General features: G+C 57.1%; 2 protein-coding genes across 8 annotated transcripts in view; both read right to left on the bottom strand.

Moving 5' to 3' along the window:
- Positions 1-8,573, bottom strand: part of KCNC4 (potassium voltage-gated channel subfamily C member 4) — a 41,596-nt gene extending 33,023 nt beyond the window's left edge. For all 6 annotated transcript variants that reach the window (XM_067727201.1, XM_067727198.1, XM_067727203.1 and 3 more), the window contains exon 1: positions 6,531-8,573. In XM_067727201.1, coding sequence (XP_067583302.1) covers positions 6,531-7,199 — 669 coding nt within the window. In that variant the 5' untranslated portion in view covers positions 7,200-8,573. The remainder of the gene's footprint in view (positions 1-6,530) is intronic.
- Positions 8,574-16,762: 8,189 nt separating this feature from the next.
- SLC6A17 (solute carrier family 6 member 17) overlaps positions 16,763-21,676 on the bottom strand; it is a 52,485-nt gene continuing 47,571 nt past the window's right edge. For both annotated transcript variants that reach the window (XM_067727194.1, XM_067727193.1), the window contains exons 11-12: positions 21,127-21,289; positions 16,763-20,638 (exon numbers count right to left, since the gene is read on the bottom strand). In XM_067727194.1, the coding sequence (XP_067583295.1) occupies positions 20,270-20,638; positions 21,127-21,289 (532 nt within the window). In that variant the 3' untranslated portion in view covers positions 16,763-20,269. The remainder of the gene's footprint in view (positions 20,639-21,126; positions 21,290-21,676) is intronic.

The following is a 21,676-nucleotide window of genomic DNA, read 5'->3' as shown; positions in this document are numbered from 1 at the left end:
CACCTACTATGTGCCAGACACTGTTCTGGGTGCTGTGGAACAGTAGGAAACAAAACACCCCTGCCCCTTAGACCTTCCATTCCAGTGGAAGGAGACTGTCAACAAATAAGTAGAGTATGTCAGATGGTATAAGAGGGAGAAAAATAAAGAGAAAGGAGGCTAAGAAGTGTGAGGGTGGGGGAGCTATTTCAAATAGGGTGGTCAGGCAAGGCCTCAGTGCCAAGGTGACATCGAAGCAGAGACCTGAAGGAGTGAGGGAATGAGTTATGTGAAGATCCAGCAGAACTCCAGAGGCAGCGGGAACAGGCAGTGCAAAGGCCCTGAGGCTACCAGCATACTTCATGTATTGACGGGATAAGAGTACCTACCTTATAGGGTTATTTTGAGGATTAAAAGAAATGATGTTTGTAAAACTTAGCACCGAGCCTAGAGTGGCTCAGAAATCTGGCAGAGGCTGGGTTGGGGGGGTGGGGAGGAGGTGACAGACACCAGTCATTGGGAACTGCATACAATCAGCAGGAGCAGGGGAGGGGAGCCCAAGGAGGAAGGGCCAAGGAGACAGATGGACAGATAAACATAAGAAGACTCATGCCCAAAAACCTATATTAAGGATGAAGTGTAGGAGAAGAGAAATTTGAGAACACAGCCAAAGACACTTGCAGAGGAAGATCTGAGGGGATGGGATGAGGAGCTGAGCCTTCTGGGGAAGTGAGATCCTAGTGCCCAGGTGGTGCTGGAAAGGGAGTGGGCAGCCCTGCGGGCTGAGAAGCAGGGAAGGAGAGGAAGTCTGCCAGGCAAGGCATCTCTGAGCTGTCCCTGGGCTCCTGGGTGAGGACCTGTACTATGATGCCCAGGTCCCAGCCGAGGGACCCCAGCTCCTCCCCCTTCATGGGCTGCCCAAGAGCAGAACCTGGCTGGCCCTGGGCCTTCCCATCCTGAGCCAGGACCCTCTGGTTCCGGTGTCAGAGCCAGCCTCTACCATGCCCAGCCCCTGCCAAGCTAGCACCTGGGGCCTCTCAGGGCCACGTGGCTGCCTAGAGCCCATGAGTCCCAGAAGGAATTCAGGCCAGTCCACGTCACCGGCCAAGAACTTATCCAGACAAATGCAATTCCAGGTTCTTGCCTATCTGTCGAAACACCCCTGCCCCTTAGACTTTCTGTCCCATGCTGTCCTCTCTCTGCTCTGGCTGGTCGCCTGGCCAGGAAATTCCCTTCTTCACTAACTCTGCATGGTTAGGCACTACCCACACTGAATATTTATTTATATATTTATTTATAACTGGCTTCCTTCTAAAAATTATTTAAGGAAGCTAAGTCACTATCACGCAGGGCCTACCCAGTTTAACTTCTATTTCCTGGTTGAAGCTTCCCTGCATACCAGCCCCCCTCCAAACAAAACCTCATCGCACACAGAGGTGGGATTTATCACTTCCCCCTCTCACCTTCCACCGAACTTCATGTTTTAAGACTACTGTGGCCCCTCTCCTGATCTACCTTGTATTATTATTACCATTTCTTGTCACCCAGTTTTCCCCAACTGCCACCTACTCCACCTGATCTGGTTCTCTTTAGGAACAGGGACCACCTCTAACTCGTCTTTCTATGTATAGAGGCCAGCCTGGCGTCTGGCAGGTAGTAAGTGCTCAATAAATGTTTCCTGAATGACTGAAGCCAAGGTGACTGCCTGCCCCCTCTCCTGGTCCTGGGGAGCCTGTCACGAGGAGAGATCATCAGTCTCACTCACTGGGACTAGAGGTGACAAAGGGATGCCTAAGAATCCCTCCAGGCACCTGGGCTCTCAAGACTCTGCGGCTCTCAGGGGTGGGTCAAGCCAGCTGCCTGATGGGGACCCCTGCCGGGGGCCAGTAACCTTCACCCAGCCCAGAGAAGTCCCCAGCAGGGAGCTGGGCCAGGTCGTGGCAGGCTGGCTGCCGAGGAACAAAGTTGGCTCGAGTACCCTTGCGCTCAGCATCCCAGGCTGACGCGGACCACAGGTGGAGGTGAAGGGCCTGGGGGCTGCCGGTTCCCAAGGCCCAGCTGCCTAACTCCGTTCCTGCCTGCTCTTCCCCCAACTCTCCAAAATAGCCCAAGTTTATTTTATCCCTTCCCCCACTTTACACCCCACCCCAAACGGAGACAAACAGAAACACCTCATCATCCAGAGACAAGATGTTCAGAGACAAATGTTGGTCTGTTCAGAACAAGAGAGGAAAACAGAAAACAAACCCAGGAGACTGGGAGGCTGCCTCAGGGCAGGGGTTGGGGGAGGCCTGCAGCCCTCGGCCTAACATTGCTCCTGTTCCCGGGAGGGCGGTAGAGGGGCTGCCCTGGGGCATGCTGGCGCTGCGACCCTAAGGGTGCCGCGGAAGCTGGGGCACCCAGTCTCCTGGGCTCAGGTTCCTGGCCCTTCCTCACCCAGAGGGCATGGGACTGCGGGTCCTGGCCCTCACTCAGAAGCCTGTCATGCCCACCGACTGGCTGGTCCCAGGCAACACCCAGGCCGGAGAAGCTGGGGCCTTCAGATGGGGTGAGCAGGAAGCGAGCTCTGCATGTCCCTCCTAGAAGGCCTCGGTTTCATTCCTCTGCCTGGGCCACGGAACACCTAGTCTCTTCTCTTAACCAAGCCCCCTTTCTTTTTGTCCTATAAAAAGCCCCACAGTGAGGGAAAGAAAGAGAAAGCAAGCTCAGGTGTGAGCAATTCTAGGGAGCAAGGAGACAGAGCCTTTAGTTTGGAGGGAGAAGTGAAGGAAGGGATGGGAGGAGAGCAGAAGGGCCCTCCCCTCCCGAAGGGCCCTCCTGAAGTCAAGGGCCCTCTCCAAGCAGTAGCCCCAGGAGGCGGCCGAAGCCGGGGACAAGCACAGACGTGGACGCACAAGATCTGGGCTTGGATCCTAGTTCTCCCACCAGCTATGCGACCTTGAACAAGCCCCTCTGGGTCTCCGTTTCCTTCTCTGTAAGCTGAGGTTAATAATCCCTGCCTCACATGGGTCAGATAAGGTATTAGAAAAAAGTGCAGGTGTGCCAGCACCTGACAACTGGCACAGTGGATGCCCAAGCAGTGTGAAACCCCAGCTGCAGCTGCCTCTTGGGGCAGTGGGATCCCGTGGGATCACCTCCTCTACTCAGAGGGGAAACGCCATGAGAAAACTCAATCGAGGTACTGATTTAGCCAAAGGAGAGCTATCATCCTTAATAGGGCTGATAACTGGACTAAAGCCAGCTCAGCCCCTGGGACCTCTGGAGACTGGGGATGAGGAAGGTGAGTGTCCCAGGGTCCCATTCATCAGGCCTCCTGTCTGCCCTCAGAAAAGGAGGAAGGCCTGATCCTAGAGCTCCGGTTGCTGCCCAAACCCTGACTGGTCCGCCTCAGTCTGGGAAGCCACCCTCGCCATTGCTGAGCCCTCCCTCTGCCTGGGACCACGGGCAGCGGGCAGAGGGGGACAGGACCAGCCTGCCTCCTGTGCTTGCTCCCAGGTCAGGCCATGGGAACAGAACCACAGCAGCAGCTGTCCGTGGACCCAGCCGCTGTGAAGGGAGCAGGGTGAGCACCCAGGCTGGAGCCTGCCTGAACAGGAATGGCTCTGCGGGCCAGGCCGGTAGCTAGGCAACAGGCTCCCATAATCAGCTCAATTCACTTTCCGTTTGTATCTGTTTTGTTCCTGTCATAACGCACTACTCAAATCACCAGCTGCTGTATGCAAAGAGATGCCCGGGGCAGCGCCCCGCTCCTCTGCCCTTACTGGCCCTCGGTGAGCGCCCCAAGCCCACTGCAGTGCTGCAGGCCCCTCCCTCTTCCTCCAGGGAGGCAGAGGGAGGAGGCCGAGGGAGGGAAGGTATGTGCACAGACCCAGGGGACAGCACAGGGGCAGGGGGTATTATTGGCCTGGCGTAAACAGAGCAGGGCGGGCATAGCCCCAGAACCCCAGCACCTCAGACCCTCAGGCCTGGAGGCGTAACCGAGTAAGTGTCCCTTCTGATGTCCCCAACTGCCCCTGGTTTTCTGATGTCATCCACGGGAGGTACAAAACCTCAGGCCACCTCCCAGACCAGAGTAACGAACGATCCACCTCAAAAAACAGCAGCCTTCAGTGGCAAGAACATGTTATCACCCGAGGAGCAAGGGCTGGGTAGCGAGGGAGCCCTGGCTTTGAGTCACAGCCCACAGCTCTCTAGCTGTGTGACCTCAGGCAAGTTGTTTACCCTCTCACAGCCTCAGTCTATTAAATGGGGATAATACCTCCGCTGTAAGTTTACTGGGAGGATTAGAGATTAACGCAAAGTACCTGCATGGTGCGCTAAATAAATGGTGGTTGTTTATCAATGAATTTTTTAAACTTTTGTATTCTCCCCTGTATGTCCCAGGAACAGCCGAAGGCTTGCCTTTGCCTGTGCCTCTCAGCAGGAGGCAAGCCCCTTCTGGCACGAGTGCCACCAAAGCTCCATATGGCTGTGCACACCAGTATTAACAACCAGACGGCAGGCTACTTGGGGTGATTTGCCGGCTCTGTTATTTATTAGTTAAGGATCTGTGACGACACTTAACACCCCTGAATCCTGGTTTCTTCGTTAAGTGGGAAGAATTTACCCAACCCAGCCCCAAACTTCTGACCTCAACTGGATTGCCCTGGCTGCTGTGATTCCACATCCAAAGGGCCAAGTATCTTGGGCTCCTGGAGGATTTCCAGGGGCTAACCAGGCTCTGAGCTTACTCAGAGAGCCCCGGCTGGACCACTCTGCGGTGAGTTGAGGAGAAAATAAACTCACTGATGGTACAGTCCCTTGGAATCAAAGGGGGAGGAACCTGAGCAGGTGAAAAGTCCTCAGAGGCCCCAGAATGCTCGGAAATAGGGCCTCTAACCACCTCATCTCATTCCTGCCTCCCTGGCTTGCCCCCTTTACCCCACTCCATCAAGCTAAATCTGCCTTCTCCTCCCCCACCCCCAACTTCGAAAGAGCCTGAAGGATCTGCACTTGTCTCTGCCCTCCTGCACACAGCCGAGCGCGAACACTTAGCAGGGTTAGAGGACTGCATGCGAAGCCCATGGGACTCACAGCCAGCCAGGCAAACAAAAGCAGCACCCTAGCTTGGCTCTCGGTCCCAGAAAAAGGTCCCTACCTTCCAGCGGCTGCCCTGGGATGGTACGCCTCAGCCACTGAGCCCTCTGCTCCTCCCTCCTCTTCCACGCAGGAGATGCATGTGCCCTGGTAGAGCATTTATGCCAGCCGAGCCCCTCCCTGCAGCCCCGTTTCCCAATCTCCTGCCCTCCCCTGGGGGAGTGAGGGGAGTGTAACTTTTTCTGCCATGACTGGGTTGAGGCCCAGCACAGGAGGTGCTGGGGAGTGCGGCAGGGCCCTGAGACTCACTAACATGACGACTTGGGATGCCAGAGGAAACTACCAGCTTCCACAGCAGGGGGCAGTCCCCAGAACCAACACATCACGCAGCTCTTTCCTGTCTCCCAGACAGACCCCAGCCAGGCTTCAGGCTGCCATCCATGAGATCAGACACCAACCCCCAGGGGTCTCTTTTTGAAAGAATCTAAAGCCATCCTTCATGGGTGTTTTTTTCTTTTTAGATGCCCAAGCCTACCTTCCCCTCTACCCGCTTCCACCTAAGCGGGTTAGAGGAAACTGGATTGACCTGGGGAGGGGATGGTGGGAAGGGACTAGATCTTGCCTAAATCAACCTACACTTCTCCCCCCTGCCCCCATCCCCATCACCTATTTCAAGCAGTAACCTGAACCAGGGCTTTCTGGGAAGCCAGTTTGTGCTGCAGTAGAAAGAAAGAAGCGGCAACAAATCTGGGATCATCACCAGGCAGCCTGTGGCTGGCCACTGGCCGCGGGAGCCCCAAGGGCCCGCAACATTAGGCTCTTCCTGTCTGACTCTCCCCTCATCCCAGCAGAGGCCAGGATAACCCAGGTGTCCAGGAAGCCTCAGGGGCGTGGCGTGGGGCAGGCATCTTGACTTATCTTCCTGGGGAAAAGAAGGGCTCTCCCAAACCCGGATGAGAGGCCTGGGTTCTGGTCCCAGTTCTGCGTGTTACGGCTGAAGAGGCTGAAACCCGTGTCCCCTTCTCTAGAACTCATAGTTCCCAGCACACTGAGCTGCTGGGGGGATTTCAACGAGATGGGACACAAGGAACTGCCACAGTAGCCACTTACACTCTAGTTTTTTCCCCCAAATCCTGCCTGACTCCAGCACAAGGCCCCACTCCAGTTCTCCAGGACTCTGTCCTTCAGAGGAATTGGGGGTAGATGTAGAGAGGCCACCTGTGCAGGAAGAAGGGGGTGGAAGAGCTCAGCTAAGAGCACCCCACTCGCTGGGAGGGGGATGCCTTAAAGCAGGAGCTGGGATTAGGTCCAAGTAGTAAGTCAGGAGCGCAAAAGTGTGCAATCTCCTGATGAAGCGTTGGGGGCGAGGATGATTCCCCTGGGGGCCCATGGAAAGCAGGGGAATTGGGGAGAGAGGCGGTGGTAAAAGTCGGCCAGTCTCGGTCCGAGAGAAGACCCAGGCTCCTGCCACTCACCCTGGCCGCCCGGGAGGAGTAGGGATCCTCGAAGAGCGCCCACATGCGGGGCTGCCAGCCGCGGCAGCCCCCGGACCCGGCGCCGGGGCCCGCACCTCCCTCGTGGGGCCCCAGGCGCTGCAGGGCCAGCTCCCGCTCATCGTCGCCAGCCTCGTCGCCGGGCCCCGCGCCCCCGCCGCCTCCGTCTGGGCTCTCGAAGATGTCGAGCGCCTCCTCGGCGTCGCGGTGCTGCCGGTAGGTCATCCAGCAGCAGGGCTCCACGTCGGTCTCGTCGATGCCCCAGAAGGTGAGCTCCTCCTCAAACAGAGGCCCGCACACGTCGGCGGGGCAGTGCAGCTTGCCCGTGCGGTAGTAGTTGAGCACGTAAGCAAAGACGCCCGGGTGCCGGTCGAAGAAGAACTCGCAGCCACCGCCGCCGCTGCTGCCTGCACCACCGCCATCGGACGCGGGCCGGCCTCCGCCGTCGGGATCGGCCAGCCAGGCGAGGCGGGTGCCCGGTAGGGTGCGCAGGGTGCTGCGGTAGGTCTCATGTCGCGTGCCGCCCACGTTGATGATGATCTTCTCCGACGCCTCGCCCTTGGCCATCTCCTCCTTCAGACATGTTTTGGACGGAGGCTTGTTCCCCGACTTGCGCCCGCGGTAGGAGGAGACACACACCGAGCTGATCATAAGAAGCGCTGCGGGGCTTCGGCTTGGGGCGGCCGCTGCCCTCCAAACACCCTTCCAGAGGAGGCAGCGTCAGACGGGGGAGGGGGAGGAGACCAGGAGGAGGCAGGAGGCCGCGGCGGCCCCCTCTGCGGCGTGGCCCTGCCCCTGCCTCCCCCCCGGGGCGCGGAGCGGGAGGAGTTGGATTTCTCGCGGGCACAGGTGGTTGCGGTTTGGGCTGGCAGCGCCGGGGAGGGAGGCAGGAGGGGAAAAGGAGAGCCGAGGACCCAAGCGAGGCGCCCGGGAGTCAGGGCTAGCACACACACACTTCCCCCGCTAGCACTGGACACCCAGACGCTCGGGGCCCGGGACACGCCCCCCTGCACCCCCCAACAGACGGGGAAGCGCACTGTCCAGGCGCACTGCGCGCGCTCACACTCACACGGGCCACCCTCTGGCTCCCAGTCCGCGCCGAGACCCGGGAGCTGCGGCGGCGGCGGCGGAAGCAACGCAGCAGCAACAAGTCCTCCAAGCGGCTGCCGGGGCTGGGCCGGCGCTCTCACGGCAGCCGGAGCTCCGCGGGCCCGGGCTGCGTGCGGTCAACACAAGGCGGCGGCGGCGGCATGTGGCCTCTTCCCCCCATTCATAAATCCAGCGCAGGGCACGGATGGCGGGCGGGGCGGAGCGGAACGCGGCGTTCGGGCGGGCGGGTGCTGCGCAGAGCGAGGCGGCACAAGGAAAACAAGCGCGCCCGCAGGAGCGAGCCTCTGGTCCTGCGTCCGCGGCTCGACAGCGGCGGGGAGCTGCGCTGCGCTGGGCGCTGCGCTGCGGGGGCCGTGCCGGGGCGGGGGGGCCTCGGACGGGGCGTCCTGCGCGGCGCCGAGCTTGGGGGCGGGGCAGCTCCCGGGAGCAGGGCTCTGGGCACTGCGAAGGAGTCTCCCGGGCGGTGGCCGAGTGGCCAAGGACACCTGCAGGCTTCCTGGGCTGCGACAAGCGGGAGCCTCAGCGCAGCGCCCCGGCGCCTGGCTCCTGCGATCTGGCGGGGCTGAGAGCCACGCCATCCACGCGTCTACCCATCTCCGGGAGGGGCGCTGGCCTTGGCCCGCAGCAGGGGGCGGGCGAGAGGTGGCCTAGGGTCGGGGGTTGCCTCCACGCCGGTGGGCTGCGGCTCTGGGCGCTCTCCGTCTCCCTCCGGCGTTGGTAGCGGACGCCGCTCTCTGCTGGCGCCTTTTCCTCCCGGCGCCGCCTCGCCCGGGTGCGCCCTCCGCGGAGCGGAGTGGGCGGGGCGTGGCGTGGGGCCGACCCGGCTCGCTGCAGGGCCCCGGCGGCCGAGCTCTGCCTTCCTCCGCGGAGCCGAGCGGAGCCAAGCTAAGCCAGGCGCGTAACCCCCTCGCCGCCTGCACGCCTTGCGCGCCTCCGCCGCCGTCCCCTCCCGCCCCCTTCGGCCCGGCTCCCCGCCTCCCCCGAGCCCAGAGCTCCTCCCACTGCAGTCCGGCTGCCACCTAAGCGCTCTCGACCCCTGACCTCTGACCTGCTCCCGCCCCTTCTGGCAGCTCCTGTTGCCTCGTCCCCACCAAGCTGATCGCTTTGTTGCCGGTTAATTGTGGCTGACTGGAGGCCGGGGAAGAAAGAGCGGAGAGACAGTGTCGCTAGGAGGAGGCTGCCCCCTCCTCCCCCAGACACTGTGTTAGGGCCTCCTGACGACTCCGCCCCCAACTGGGCCCAAGATCCCCGTGGTCTCTATGCTTGCGGCCTCTGTCACAGTCACCGAAGCCCCCGCGGTGGAATAAGGGACCCGGCGGCCTTGGGCAGAGAAGCATCTCCTGGTTTAGGCGGGCGGAAGGAAACCGTAGCCTTGGCGCTGTTATGGGTGTGGGGCAGGTTGCCCTGAAAGATCATTAGGTTAAAGCCGTGCCTTATTAGGGAGCCACGGCTTAATAGGCTTAATAGGTTGCTATTAGGGAGCAACCTCCTGGTTCTACTGTTTCACTCACTGCAAGCTGACTTTGCCCTTTTCTTGTCTCATCTCCCCTCTCTGACCCTGAGCTCTTCCAGTCCGGACTGCTTTTTCACCTTAATAGCTCCCACAGTGCCTGCCTCTGAGAACCTGTTTGCTAAGTGATTGAGAAGCTGCTGTACCCAAAACATTAGGCACTAGCCCGACTTCATTGGCCTCATCCCAAGAGCAATGTCCAGATTCATTTTTTTAATTTGTTTTTAAGTCCAGACCTCTTCCACATCTTTAAATTAATCCTCTTTGTTTTTAATTAAAAACAAATTTTTTTTTTTACAGTTTCAGGCAAGCCTCCATGTCTGTCCAGATCACCGTAAGAAGGATTTTAAAGCAGAAATGCAAGGTGATTAACACACCTTCCCTGGACACCTGTGCATCATCTGTTTTCCAGATCAGGCAGTACCTGGCTATATTGGGAGAAACAAGACAGGGGCTTGGGGGTGCTCTGAGGAGAAGTTAGAATAGAAGCCCAGTACAAATATGGGGAATTCTTATAAGCAAAATCTTGTCATTAATGAAGTCAGAAAACCAAAATAATGATGATGATCTGTGATCTGTACTAACATGCAGAAGAGGTAAATAGCGTCCTGACCTGTAGTCAGAAACGCTCATTCGCTGGTACCCATTTTGTGTCCAGTCTCCCTACCCCTTGGGCCTGATGTCTGCATTTCAGAGTTTAGCTGGCTTTGAGTTTGCTGCAGTAGAAAACAGATCTCCCACTTGTGACTGGGAAGAGCAGACCCAGGACTGGCCAGAAGCTGGAGTGAGGAAGGAAGAACCACAGCACGGTTATTAAAGAATTGACTGTAATGAATAGCTTTAAAGCCCCATCTGGTTGTGTCCTGGCACACTCCCTTGGGGTCTCTCCCCCACTTTCCATTCTTCAGGCTGGCTGAACTCAGTCATTCCAAGAAAAGGGAGAGGTTGGTGGGGGTGGGTGGGAGAAGTGAAAAATACCATCCCAGCATCCCACTCCTAAGTCATTTGTTCATTCAGTAAATATTTCTTGAGTACCTACTATGTGCCAGAAGCTGTTCCAGGCCCTGAAAATCAACAAACAAAACAGAGCCCCTCCAACCTTGCCCTGGTAAATCTCCACCCTCTTGGTGCTTTCACTCTGTGCTGTTTGTAGATGGTGAGAAGCCTGTGGGGAGATAAGTGGAGGGAGAAAACTGCCAGAGAAAAAGGAGGCCTGATCAGGAGGTCAGAAAGCTGGGGTCAGAGTAGGGGAACCCAGGAAGAGTCACTGAAAACAGAGGGCCCAGCCTGGGAGAGGCAGCGGGGTGAAAGTGCACTGGGTGGGAGGCCCCTGACTCAGCACACTGCCCGGCTCCTGGAGAAGGGAACTCAGCCAGGCCAGAGGCCTCCAGAGAAGACCTCACCACTTGCTGAAGGTTTTATCCTAGAGCTCTGGGCTAACCTGTTACCTGGGCCTCTGTGGAATTTTCTGGAGGATTCAGCATGCCGCAGCTGGCCTCATAGGGCTTGTCTCCATCAATTCTGTATGTATGAGGTCCTGCTATTTCCGAAAAGCTCAGAACCCAGGAAGGAGAGAGCCCCCCCGCCCCGCCCCCCGCACCAGACTGCCATGTGACAACCTACTGTGGATGGGTGGGTGCTGCCCCCTGGTGGTGCTAGGAGACCCTGCTCCAGACCTCACTGGGCTGCCGTCTTGGGAGAAAATGGGGCTGATAGGCTTCCGGTCAATTCCAGGACCTCAGGTATCTTTCCCATCTGGGACTTGGCCTGATCTCTCCCTTTTCCTTTCCTTCGAGATCTTGATGACCAACAGGCTTAAGCAAGACCACGAAGCAGTCACAGCTGGAAATTCCGAATTCCACAAACTTCTCTCCCTTTTCTCCACTTTCCTCCTCTGGATGCCCAGGTTTCTTCCAGCTGTCTGGAAAGAACATCCATCTGGGAGCCAGTTCATGCTGAAGTGTCAGTCACAGTGGGTTGTCCTCAACAGGAATAAAGGTATAGCAAAGAAAAGGAAGAGAGCAATGTTTGATCCCAGAGTGGAACGGATGGGGGCTCTGTCCAGCACCTGTAGCCTTTCTAGAGCCCCCTCATATGAGGCCCTCGCTCTCTGAGAGCTGAGGCTGATCTGGCCAGTGGGAGGCTTGAGAGCCTGACGTCAAAGCCATTTACCCTTCCTGTTTGCCCACTGGGAGCTTGGTGTGGGGCTCAGCCACTTTGAGGTGACAGAAGCTAGCCAATTTCCTCTCCATTTTTCTTCTGTGGACTCTGCTTGTTTTGAGGGGCTCCAGGCCTAGGAGCAGGCCCAAAGGCTGCCCAGGCAAAGTCCTAGCCATTGATACTCACACCTCCCCATTTTGGTATTCCAGCTCCTGCCAAGAACCAAACCCTCTTCCCTCAGGTCCGGGTCAAGGAGCCAGCATCCTTTCCCAGCCTTCCCTGCTTCCCAGACTGGTTAATTGAATTGCTTTATCAGTCATCATCTTTGGGGCAGAGGGTGATAGAGCTTTTCCCCTCATGGAGAGAGAGCAGGGAGGGTGAGAGGAGGCTGAAACCTCCCATGTGCTTATCACTTCACTTTATCCTGCCTCCCACCCCCACCCCGAGGCAGCCTGTGGAGACTTGCAGTCTCCAAATCAAATGCTGAGAGCCTTCCCATGAGGGGTCTGGGAAGAACCCAGACACAGAGGACAGCCCACGGGGCCTTGCAGAGGTCAGCTAGAAGGGCTCGGCACAAGGGACGAAGGTAGGGCTGAGTTGCTGTGAAAATCCTCGTGAAGGTGTATTTGGGGCTCTTGGGGAACACCAGAGATGGACTTTGATGGCCCAACTCTTAAAGGGAAATGACCAGAAGGGTACAGGCTACAAGCTCAGGACTGGCCAGGACTCAGAGCCCCATAAACCATGGACTTGGAGTCAAAGGGCTAGAAGGGACCTGACTGTCAGCTCACAAGCACATTCTCCTTGACAGATTCCAGCCCTGTGGAGCCGCAGTGAGTGCTGGGAGACTGAGCTGGGCCTGGGCTTGGGCCAAGGGTCAAGAAGGATATTGGGCCCACATGGCCTCTGAATGTAGCACAGTGTTCATGGGATCACAGGATCAGGGCAGCTAAGGGGACTCCCAGAGCCCTCCTGGCTCAAGGCTGCTGAGATAGAGACCCAGGCCAGGTGCAGAGAGTGAGAGCACGCGTGCACACACGGTAGCTCAGGGCCCAGCTGGCAAGACTCCTTGACACTCAGTGCTTCTCCATCTAGAAGAGTACAGCTTCCTCCCACCTGGGCTAAATTCCAGCAAAACTGGCTTATTCCATTAGAGTGGTTAATTAGTCCTGATGGGTCCGGTCTCCTCCAGCGGTGTCCCAGGGAAAGGAAAGCAGTTGTCTGGAGAGGGAGACCAAAGTCTGGCTCCTCTTGGATACTCACGAAGCCCAGGGATTCTTCCCTGCTTGGGTCAGCCCTGGGAAGAACAGACAGAGCCAGAAGCCAGCCAGCTCCGACCCAGGGAGCCCCAGGGTGGAGCTCTGCTCTACAGCTGGCACCGTGGCTCGCTTGGAGTAATCCTAATAATGATTGGGTGGTTGTTGAGCGACACACATGGTCTTCTCCCCATTTCCCAGGGTTTCTTCCCATGTAAGTAAACGCAGCAGTGTGCCTGGCTCCGGTGAGTGTGACAGTGACAGGACGTGCCAAGTCAGATTATTACTGCTTCTACAAGGCAGTAAAAGTACGAGGCAAGAGATCCCTGTCTGACCTTCTTTGTATATTCCCAGTGCTTAGCACAGTCCTAGGCACTCAGAACACTTGGTTTATACTTGATGCATGGAATTAATGAGGCAGTGGGGTGAGGGTGGGATGAGGGTGGGAGAAGGTGGGAGCCCTCCCTGTCAGCATCTTGCTCTACTGGAGGGTGCGCTGGATTGGGAGAAACCCAGTCTTTGACCCCAATTTTGCCCCCGCTTGGTTGACGCTCAGATCGCTTCCAGCCCTTTGACTCCAACGCCGTGGTGTATGAGGCTCTGAGTTTCCCATCTCTGGGCCGGTTTCTCCAACTATTCTGCGAGGAGGCTGGGCCAGATATGCACTAAGGTTTATATTCCGGTTACTGTCGCTATGAAACAAGTTACCCGAACTTCGTGGTATAAATCCAACAAGTGCTGTATTTTGCTCATGATTTTATGGGTCAGAAGTTAGGAAGGGCTGTCAGACGGTCCTTGCTTAGAGTTCTTCACGCAGCTGCAGGCAGATGTCAGCCGGGGCTGCAGACGTCTGAAGCTCAGCTGGGCTGAATGTTCACCGTGGTGTGTGCATGTGGCTGGCAGTTAACGCTGGCTGCTGGCTGGGAGCTTGGCTGAAGCTGTCAGTGGTACACCTGCAAACACTCGGCCTCTCTGGCACAGGCTAGTCTCAGGGTAGTTGTACTTCTTAGATGGTGGCTGGGTTTCCCCAGAACTCCCAACGGAAGTGGCATGACCAATTCTAATCTAGCCTCAGAAGTCACATAGCATTATTTCTGCCATACTCTGTTGGTCAAAGGAAGGTTTTGCTCACCCAGATTCCAGGGGAGGAGCATGGACTCCATTCCCTTGAAGTGTTAAAGAATTTGGGGCCTTTTTTAAAAATGCCTCCGTATCCCTATGGTCTGTAGAATCCTTCTCCTCTAGCCCAAGGCCCTGTGGCTGGAGCTGGCTCAATCTGTGTAGCTGTTTATGGCTGTTTGTTGGGGGGAGCATGATGGTGTGAGGGATTGGGGAGACACCCACACTTCTGATACTCCCTTTCCTTAAAACAGTGCCTTCTCTCCCCTCCTTCCTTGGCTTCTTTGCGTTTTAGGCTTTCAAACTAGCTCTGGGAGAATGACTCACTGCAAGGGTGATGGGGCCCCCAGAATGAAGCAGGCCCCATGGACTTACTCCAGTTGCAAGAAGGAAGGAAACTAATATTTAATGAGCACCTATTATATTCCAGTTTGGAAAGAATTCTATACTGGATTCCAGTAGGTTTTCCAGAAAGAGTTCATTTTTTCCTCCCAACATCTCTGCAAGGAAGCGTTGTTATTGTCATTCTCCCTATAGAAAGTGGAGGTTCAGAGGGTTCAGGGACTTGCCCCAGGTCATAGGGTTGTTGATAGAGTCATGATTCAAACCTACTTCATGCTACCTGCCCCGGGCAAGCATGCGTCAAAAGAAGTTGTCTCCGGGGCTTCCCTGGTGGCGCAGTGGTTGAGAGTCCGCCTGCCGATGCAGGGGACACAGGGTTCGTGCCCCGGTCCAGGAAGATCCCACATGCCATGGAGCGGCTGGGCCCGTGAGCCATGGCCGCTGAGCCTGCGCGTCCGGAGCCTGTGCTCCGCAACGGGAGAGGCCACAACAGAGAGAGGCCCGCGTACCGCAAAAAAAAAAAAAAAAGTTGTCTCCCATGCCCCCCTCACGCCCTCCTCTTCCTCCCTGTCTGCTCTCTATACCCAGGGCCCAAGCTCAGCCATTCACTTCCCCATCAGAACTTAGCTGTTTGTGCCCCACTCAGGCACCAGTGACTGAAGATCTCTGGCACCCTGGAATAGGCCTGTTTCGTGGGCAGCCACAAATTCTTTGGCCCCTTTCCCATCAACAAGCGGGATCTGTATGTCCTCCCATTAACTCTGGCCAGATGCTGTGACCCACAGAATATGGCAGAAGTGTCACTATGCCATTTTCCAGGCCCAGGCCTTAAGAAATTGACAGCTTCCATCTCCCATCTCTTGAATCGATCTCTCTGGGCACCTTGAGCCATCACAGACAAGTCTGGCCACCCAGAGATGAACTGTGCTGTGGAATCCAGTTGTAGATGCTCGTCTGGGGACAGTCTGAGCCCAGGCTGCCAGCTGTTCTCACTGAGGTGCCAGCCATTTGAATGAATGTGAGCGAGGCTGCCTTGGACCCTCCAGACCAGCTCATCTGCCGGTTGAATACCACTGAGTGACCTCAACTGCCACTAGAAGAGCCACTCAGACAAGCCATACCTGAATTCCTCACCCCCAAAATCATGAGATATAATAGAATGGTTGTTTCAGGCCACTAAGCTTTGGAGTAACTTGATACACAGGAACATGCATTATCTCATTCAATCCATTCGTTATACCTGTCTTACAGACTAGGAAATTTAAGTTCAGAGGGGTTAAATAACTTGCCCTAGGTCTTTCAGGAAGCAGGAAGCCTAGCTGGCATTTGAACTTGAACTTGCGAAGTCTGACTCCATAACTCCCTCAAACCCAAGCATTTGTGATATCGCTTTTTAGTGGATCTATGTGTCCCTCCTGGCAGGAGCACTGGCATTTCAACCCAAAGCATTACTGTAAACAAATAATTGAATTAATTTTCAAGGAGTGATATTTTTAGCACCAAGACATTCCCTGTTTAAGAGATATATGGGGAGATTTGAAGATGGGGGGGCGGGGGAGGAGGGGTTCCCTTCCCCAAACTCAGGACAGTGAGCGCTGCTGATTTATTTATCTTTGTGTATCCATAGCTGACACAGAGCTTGTTCATGGTGGATACTTAATAAATGTTTGTTCAAGAATAAATTAGCCCACAAAAGAATAAGTGATGGAGTTGGACTAGATGGGTAAGTGGACCAAGACCTGGAGAGAAAGGTTTTCCTGCCATCTGGTGGCTATTCCTGGAACAACACTTTCTTCTCTGTGGCAGGAGAAGGAAATGGAACGTTCCTTGGGGGACTTTGGCGGTGTCAGGTATCAGGTAGCATCATTCTAGACTGGAGTAGAGTGCCGTGTGGTGGGGCCTCCCCCAGGATCCATACTTCTTGTCTCTTCCAGTGTCTGTGCTCCTTGAGGGTAAGCAAAGAAGTAGTGCTTCCCTACCCCCAGGTCATTCTGTTCTCCAGAGCTAAGCATTCAGTAGGTGCTCAATAAATACTTGAGACTGAAATTTGTGAAAATAGGCAATGAACAGTCTCATATTTCACCTTTACCTTCTACTGAAGTTTGCAAAAAAGATAGCTACCTTGAAGCGAGGGGCCGTTCTCCCAGAACTTAAGTGGCCTGCTCCTGGCAAACCCTCAAGTCCCCGGCCATCCCCCACCTCAGTCTCAGGCCTCTGGACACTGGCGTCTTCCCACACTCAGCCCCTCCCACCTCCCCCCTTGCAGAACTGACAGGCCTAGATTGCTGTCTTCCTGGCAGTAAGGCAGGGTCGGAATTTTCCCTACGAGGTCCCGTACACGGACACAAAACACCATCCTCACATCAGACGAAGCCTCATTTGCCTCATCTGGAAAAACTTGGACAACAGCATATCTCCCTCAGAGAGCTGTTGCTCTGTGACCACACGAGCTTAGATGTGTGAAGTACTTGGAATCCGTAAGGCTTCCTACCAGTGTATGCGGTTACCTGTCCTGGACAATTCCTAGAAAAATAAACACATGCCCCTCTTCATCCTACTCAGCCAGACAGCCAGACAGCCAGGCAGCCCTCAAAGTCCCACAGCGGTCCTCACCAACCCATCCCATCCAGGCTTTCAACACAAAGCTGCCCTCGGGATCCACGGCCTCTCCCATCCCCTCTCCCTGATCCCAGAGCAGGTCAGAAAGGCAAGAGGGGTTTGGTAAGAACAGACACTTTATTGTACACCATGGGGGGTGTAGAGAGGAAGGAGGGGCTCCAGGGGTGACAAAGCCTCATCCCCTCCCCTGGGCTGAGTGGTCTGGACCCAGGGCTCTGACCAGCATGGGGCACGTGGACTAGAATTTTTCTGAACTTGCGCCAGAACCGAAAGTGACACCTGGCATGTGTGCATAGGATGAGAAGGGACGCTGGGCCCTTCTCCCCCATCCCCAGTCATTAGGCTCTGGTGAAGGGGCAGCAGGCCCCCCCCCCCCAGTTTGGGGGCCTGGTGGGCGCTCAGGGAGTCGGGTGCGTCCCAACATGTACTCCAGTGGGAGGGGGGAGGTGCAGCTGTGAAGAAGCTAGAGGGCAGCCCCCTCCCCGTACTAGTGCAGGCCTGCGTGGGCCTGGGACCACACAGCTTCTGGCCCCCAGCCTCACGGCCCGTAGGCTGAGTCAGGAGGGCCTCTCCTAGCACTAGTCCCCACGGACTTTTTGCTCGAGGGCAAAAGCCAACCTGGCTGACATCAACCTCTGTGCCCACCCGTCCACCCATCTGGGCCTCAGGCTTCACATTGCCTCAGTGGAGTGGGCTCCCTGGGCAAGAAGCTGGTGACTGGGGCTGGAGGGCGGGCAGAGGCAGGACCAGCCACCAGGGACTCTTTCAGGTACACCCCTGGCCTGCCCTGCTCTGCCCCGGAGTCTGCTCTGTCCCCTGTGGGCACTGCATGGACAGCACCGAAGTCAGTGGGGTGGGGACCCTGTGCTGGAACATAGGGCCTGCCCCTCTCTGGCCACGTCCTGCTCCTCCAGGGAATCTGGGGCTGGATCTCCCTCCGTCAGATGCCCTACCTGCTCTTGACCCCATCGGCCCCATCCACTCCCAGCTCCCCTGAGGAGTGAGCAGAGGTGTGTGTGTGTCACAAGCACAGGGGAGGGGCGGCTGTTCCCCCTGAACACTGTCAGGGATGTCTCAAGGACAAACACAGGACAGAGGCGCGGTGAGATGATGCCCTCTTGGGGTCTCACCATCTTAAGGAACCCAGCACTTTCCCCGGAGCTGAAGACATTGTGTCTCCAGTGGGCACAGCGAGAAAATAAAATAAATGTGGGGACTTCCCCCACTCCCCTAAGATGCCTCATTCTCTGTTTCTGGCAAGCCCAATGGGGGGAAGGCAGCGAGTCACCAGTGAGAGGCATGTGCCTTTCCCAGGACGCGGGTTTCCCACGGAACCCTGCCCTGAGGCCTCGCCTGACGGAGCTGAGAGGAGAAGGAGGTGGCAGGAGGGCAGCGTGGCCTTCAGGAATGTGGTGAACACGGGGATCACAAGTCAGCACCCTACGCGCACCCACACCCACACCCACATACGTGTGCGTGCACACACACACGCACACACCAAGCTCGGGGCCCTACGTCTAATGGCAGAGATGCAGCAGGACAGGGACCGGCCTACGGCAGCCGGCTACGAGCACTACCCAGCCCACGAGGACCAAGCTGACGGCCCCAGCTCAGCCGCCCTGTCACAGGCTGGCGTGATGGGGCCTGGTCCAGCCACACGCTACAAAATTAAAAATATATCAAATATACAATGAAAATAGATCTTTACAGCACTGAGGATGAAAATAGTCCACCAGCCACAGTATAATATTGGGTTTGTCATTTAACAGCATTTACACCCACATGTACAGATTGAATATACAATAGAAATAGAATATATAGAGTATATATAGTAGTGTCTCTCCTGGGGCCTTGCTTTTCCTGTTGCTATTTCTGCTTGGGATTAGGCACAGGGCCAGGTAGGAGGTGCTGTCAGGTGAGGGGGCCTAAGGCGTGATGTGGTGTCCCAGAAGCTCATGTCTTTGTGGAGATGTGGGTCTCCCCCTCCCCCCACACACTCAGGAAGGATGGGTGGGGCTGAGAGGGCTGGAAATGGGAGCACGTGTGGGAGGAGGACGAGGAACGGAGGTGGCGAGTGGACCCCAAGGGGGGCGGGGAAAACCAAGGGACTAAGGGGTGGAAGAGGGACCCCTGGGCCTAGTGTGTCCCTCCCAGGGCTGAGAGCAGTCAGGGGCACAAGAGTGACTCAGGACCCTTTGTGAAGGAGCCAGGCCTGCCCCTGCCCTGCCCACTGCAGCTCGCAAAGATGGAGGTTTGCTGTCCCAGCCAGTCTTCCTTCCTCCCCACCCCTCCTTCCTTCCATTCACCCATCCTTGCATCCTTTCATCAGTCCATTCATCTCTCTGCAGACTTCTGACCTCCAATCAGGTTCCAATCCTCTTAGCCTGCACTCCGAGGGTGGCCCTCTTCCGGGGGAGGCAAAGGTAAGCGTGGGTGGGGTGCCGCAGGGCTGGGCCCCAGGACAGAGGCCCGGCCCTCCCCCTGGGCAGCTTCCAGTGGCCACAGCACGGCCTGTGCCCCCCACACCCCGCCACGGGCCGGGCGGCTTGGGAAAGGTTTCCGAGGTGTCCACACATGACGTGCACACCGGGTGGCTGTGCTTGTACAAGGAGAGGGGCGGCGGCCCAAAGGGGCAGTGAAATTATCTCCTTCCCAGGTGTGAGCCCCTGAACTCCAGGGACTGCCGTTCCAGGGCAGAAGCTGCCGCTAGTGAAAGTCGGGCCCCTGGCGAGAGGGGAGGGGGTGTGCTTCACAGCTGTGCTCCAAACCATCTGACTTGTGCTGTGAGCCATCAGGTGTGCTCTAGAGACCTCTCCTCTCTCGAGGATAGAGGCAGAGGCCACGACTCTGGGCTCCCGGATGGGGGTGTGGGGAGAGGGCAGGCTAAGCTCTAATGGAGGTGGGAAAGGCTCTGGGGCCAGTCACTGCCCTACCAGGCAGGATGCGGGAGGACACCCCCCCACCTCAGGCAGGGCCAAGAACACTGGAGGGTCCACCTTGAGCCTGGGGCCAAGGAGCCCCCTCATCCCACCACCCCCGCTGCCAAGGCTCATGCTCTAAACCAGAGGGCACCGTCTGCCTCACCAAACAGATATTGGGGATTTCTGCAGACTCCATCCCAAAGTCTAAGCCCGGAGTCCTGGCACCTCTGCCCCATCTCCAACCTTAAATTGGGCACTTCTGGAAAGGGACACCCCACCCAACACATCCCTGCACCACCACCACTACCTGGCAGCACAGACCTAAGGGACTCCGAGACCTAAGAACTGCAGGAGAGAGGGAGTGTGGAGTGACCCCTGGAGTGGCCACTTGGAGTCTCCCCTGTGCTGGGAATCGGGACGTCTGAGCGGTTCCAGTAACTCAGCTGTAGTTTGGTAAGGGGATCTCTGAAGGTTAGCTGGGTTGGGGGCCTAGACTGGGGGACAGAGCTTCTCCCAGCCCCCACTCAGATCTAGGAAGCAGAAGTCGGCTGGGACTGGGGTGGAGGATGAGGCAGGGCAGAGCCCCTCCCCTTGGGCAGAGGGCCTGGCCTGGAAGGAAAAACCAGGCTGGGACACGTGGGCTGGCTGGGTGTGGGAGGCGAGGCGGGCAGGGCGGGGCGGTGGTCACAGCTCCGACTCAGGGGTGCTGGCCAGGAGGTAGCCACTCCCATAGCGTCCATTGGGGTTGCCACTGGTCTCCAGGGGCGATGTGCTGCCGGGCCCCAGGTAGGAGCGGTGAGTGGGCATGGGGGAGGGCGCCTCGCTCGGCACCTTGCTGAGGATGAAGCGGGTCTCGTCGTTCTCCTCCAGGTTGGAGATGTCCTTCATCATGCGGCCCTTCTTGTAGGACACGGAGAGGGTGTTGGAGCCGTCGGAGAGCAGGTGGAAGTGCCGCAGAACGAACACCACAGGGATGGGCAGGACAGCCACGACGATGAGCGTGATCAGGAGAGCCATGGCCCAGTTAGGGAAATACAGGTAGCGCTCGGCAGCCTAGGGGTGGACACGGGTGAGGGCTGCTGCCCGCCCTGCCGCAGCCTCACCCTCTCAGACTCCAGGACAACTTCCCCGCCGCACTCATCCTGGCCAGGCACTGGCAGAGATGGGGTTCATCAGGGGCTGCTCCTTGGGTGAGCTGGTCCCCTTGGCTAAGGGCCTGAGCCTCCCTGGGTCTCAGTTTCTGCACTTGTAAAAAGTTGGGGTGGTTCCACTCCATGGACTCCACAGGGAGAGAAAACATGGGTTAGAAAGACTGGACAAGTGCGTTCACCTTTCTGACCCTCAGTTTCCCCATCTGTGTGACAGCGATAATACCACCTCTCTCTTTGGGTTGTTGTGAAGGTTACAGATCAGCTGTGCAAAGCCTCTGGCAGGGTCTGGCACCGAGTAGTTGCCCTATAAGGGGTTATCTCTACCACCTGTGGCATTAAAGGCCTGGGAAGATGCCAATGTCCCTGGGGTTTCAGGCCCCCGCCTCTCACCTCCTCCTTGATCCAGGCGCTGTAGCCCGGGGGCGTGACCCCCAGCTGGATGATGCTGGCCGTGGTGAGCACAGCCATGCACAGTGGAGACACGAACTTCCACATGTAGAAATAGAAGCGGTAGGGCTGGAAGCCCAGCATCTCCGTCAGCTCCTGCATGAACCTGCCAAGCACAGCGCAGGGTCCAGAAATTGGCACCCGCACTATGCCGGCACATGCCCCCCAGCCACCTCCTCCAGGAAGCCTTCACTGACCAGTCCCTCCCTCCCAGGCTGTTATACTCTTCGCATTCAATACATTATTCTGTGGCCCCACTGGCCTCTGAAAAGGCTCTGTTGTCCTCCCCTAACTTCCTCTGACTACGTCACGTCACACCTCACCCAGGGATATGATACAGCCCACAGGACACGCCCTGGGCAGGTGGACAGGCTCCAGAGGGCTTTGCTGGGCACCCAGCCCACCTGGTGCTGGCCTGGCTCTAGACTCCCCCTGCTGGAAGAGAGGTAGAAGTGCACATTCCTAGTGTCCAAAGGCAGAAGGCCGTCCTGAC

Source organism: Pseudorca crassidens, chromosome 2 (assembly GCF_039906515.1).
Source record: "Pseudorca crassidens isolate mPseCra1 chromosome 2, mPseCra1.hap1, whole genome shotgun sequence".
Lineage (NCBI taxonomy): Eukaryota > Metazoa > Chordata > Mammalia > Artiodactyla > Delphinidae > Pseudorca > Pseudorca crassidens.
Note: the sequence above shows the minus strand (reverse complement) of the source record. Positions and strands in the feature narration are given on the sequence as shown.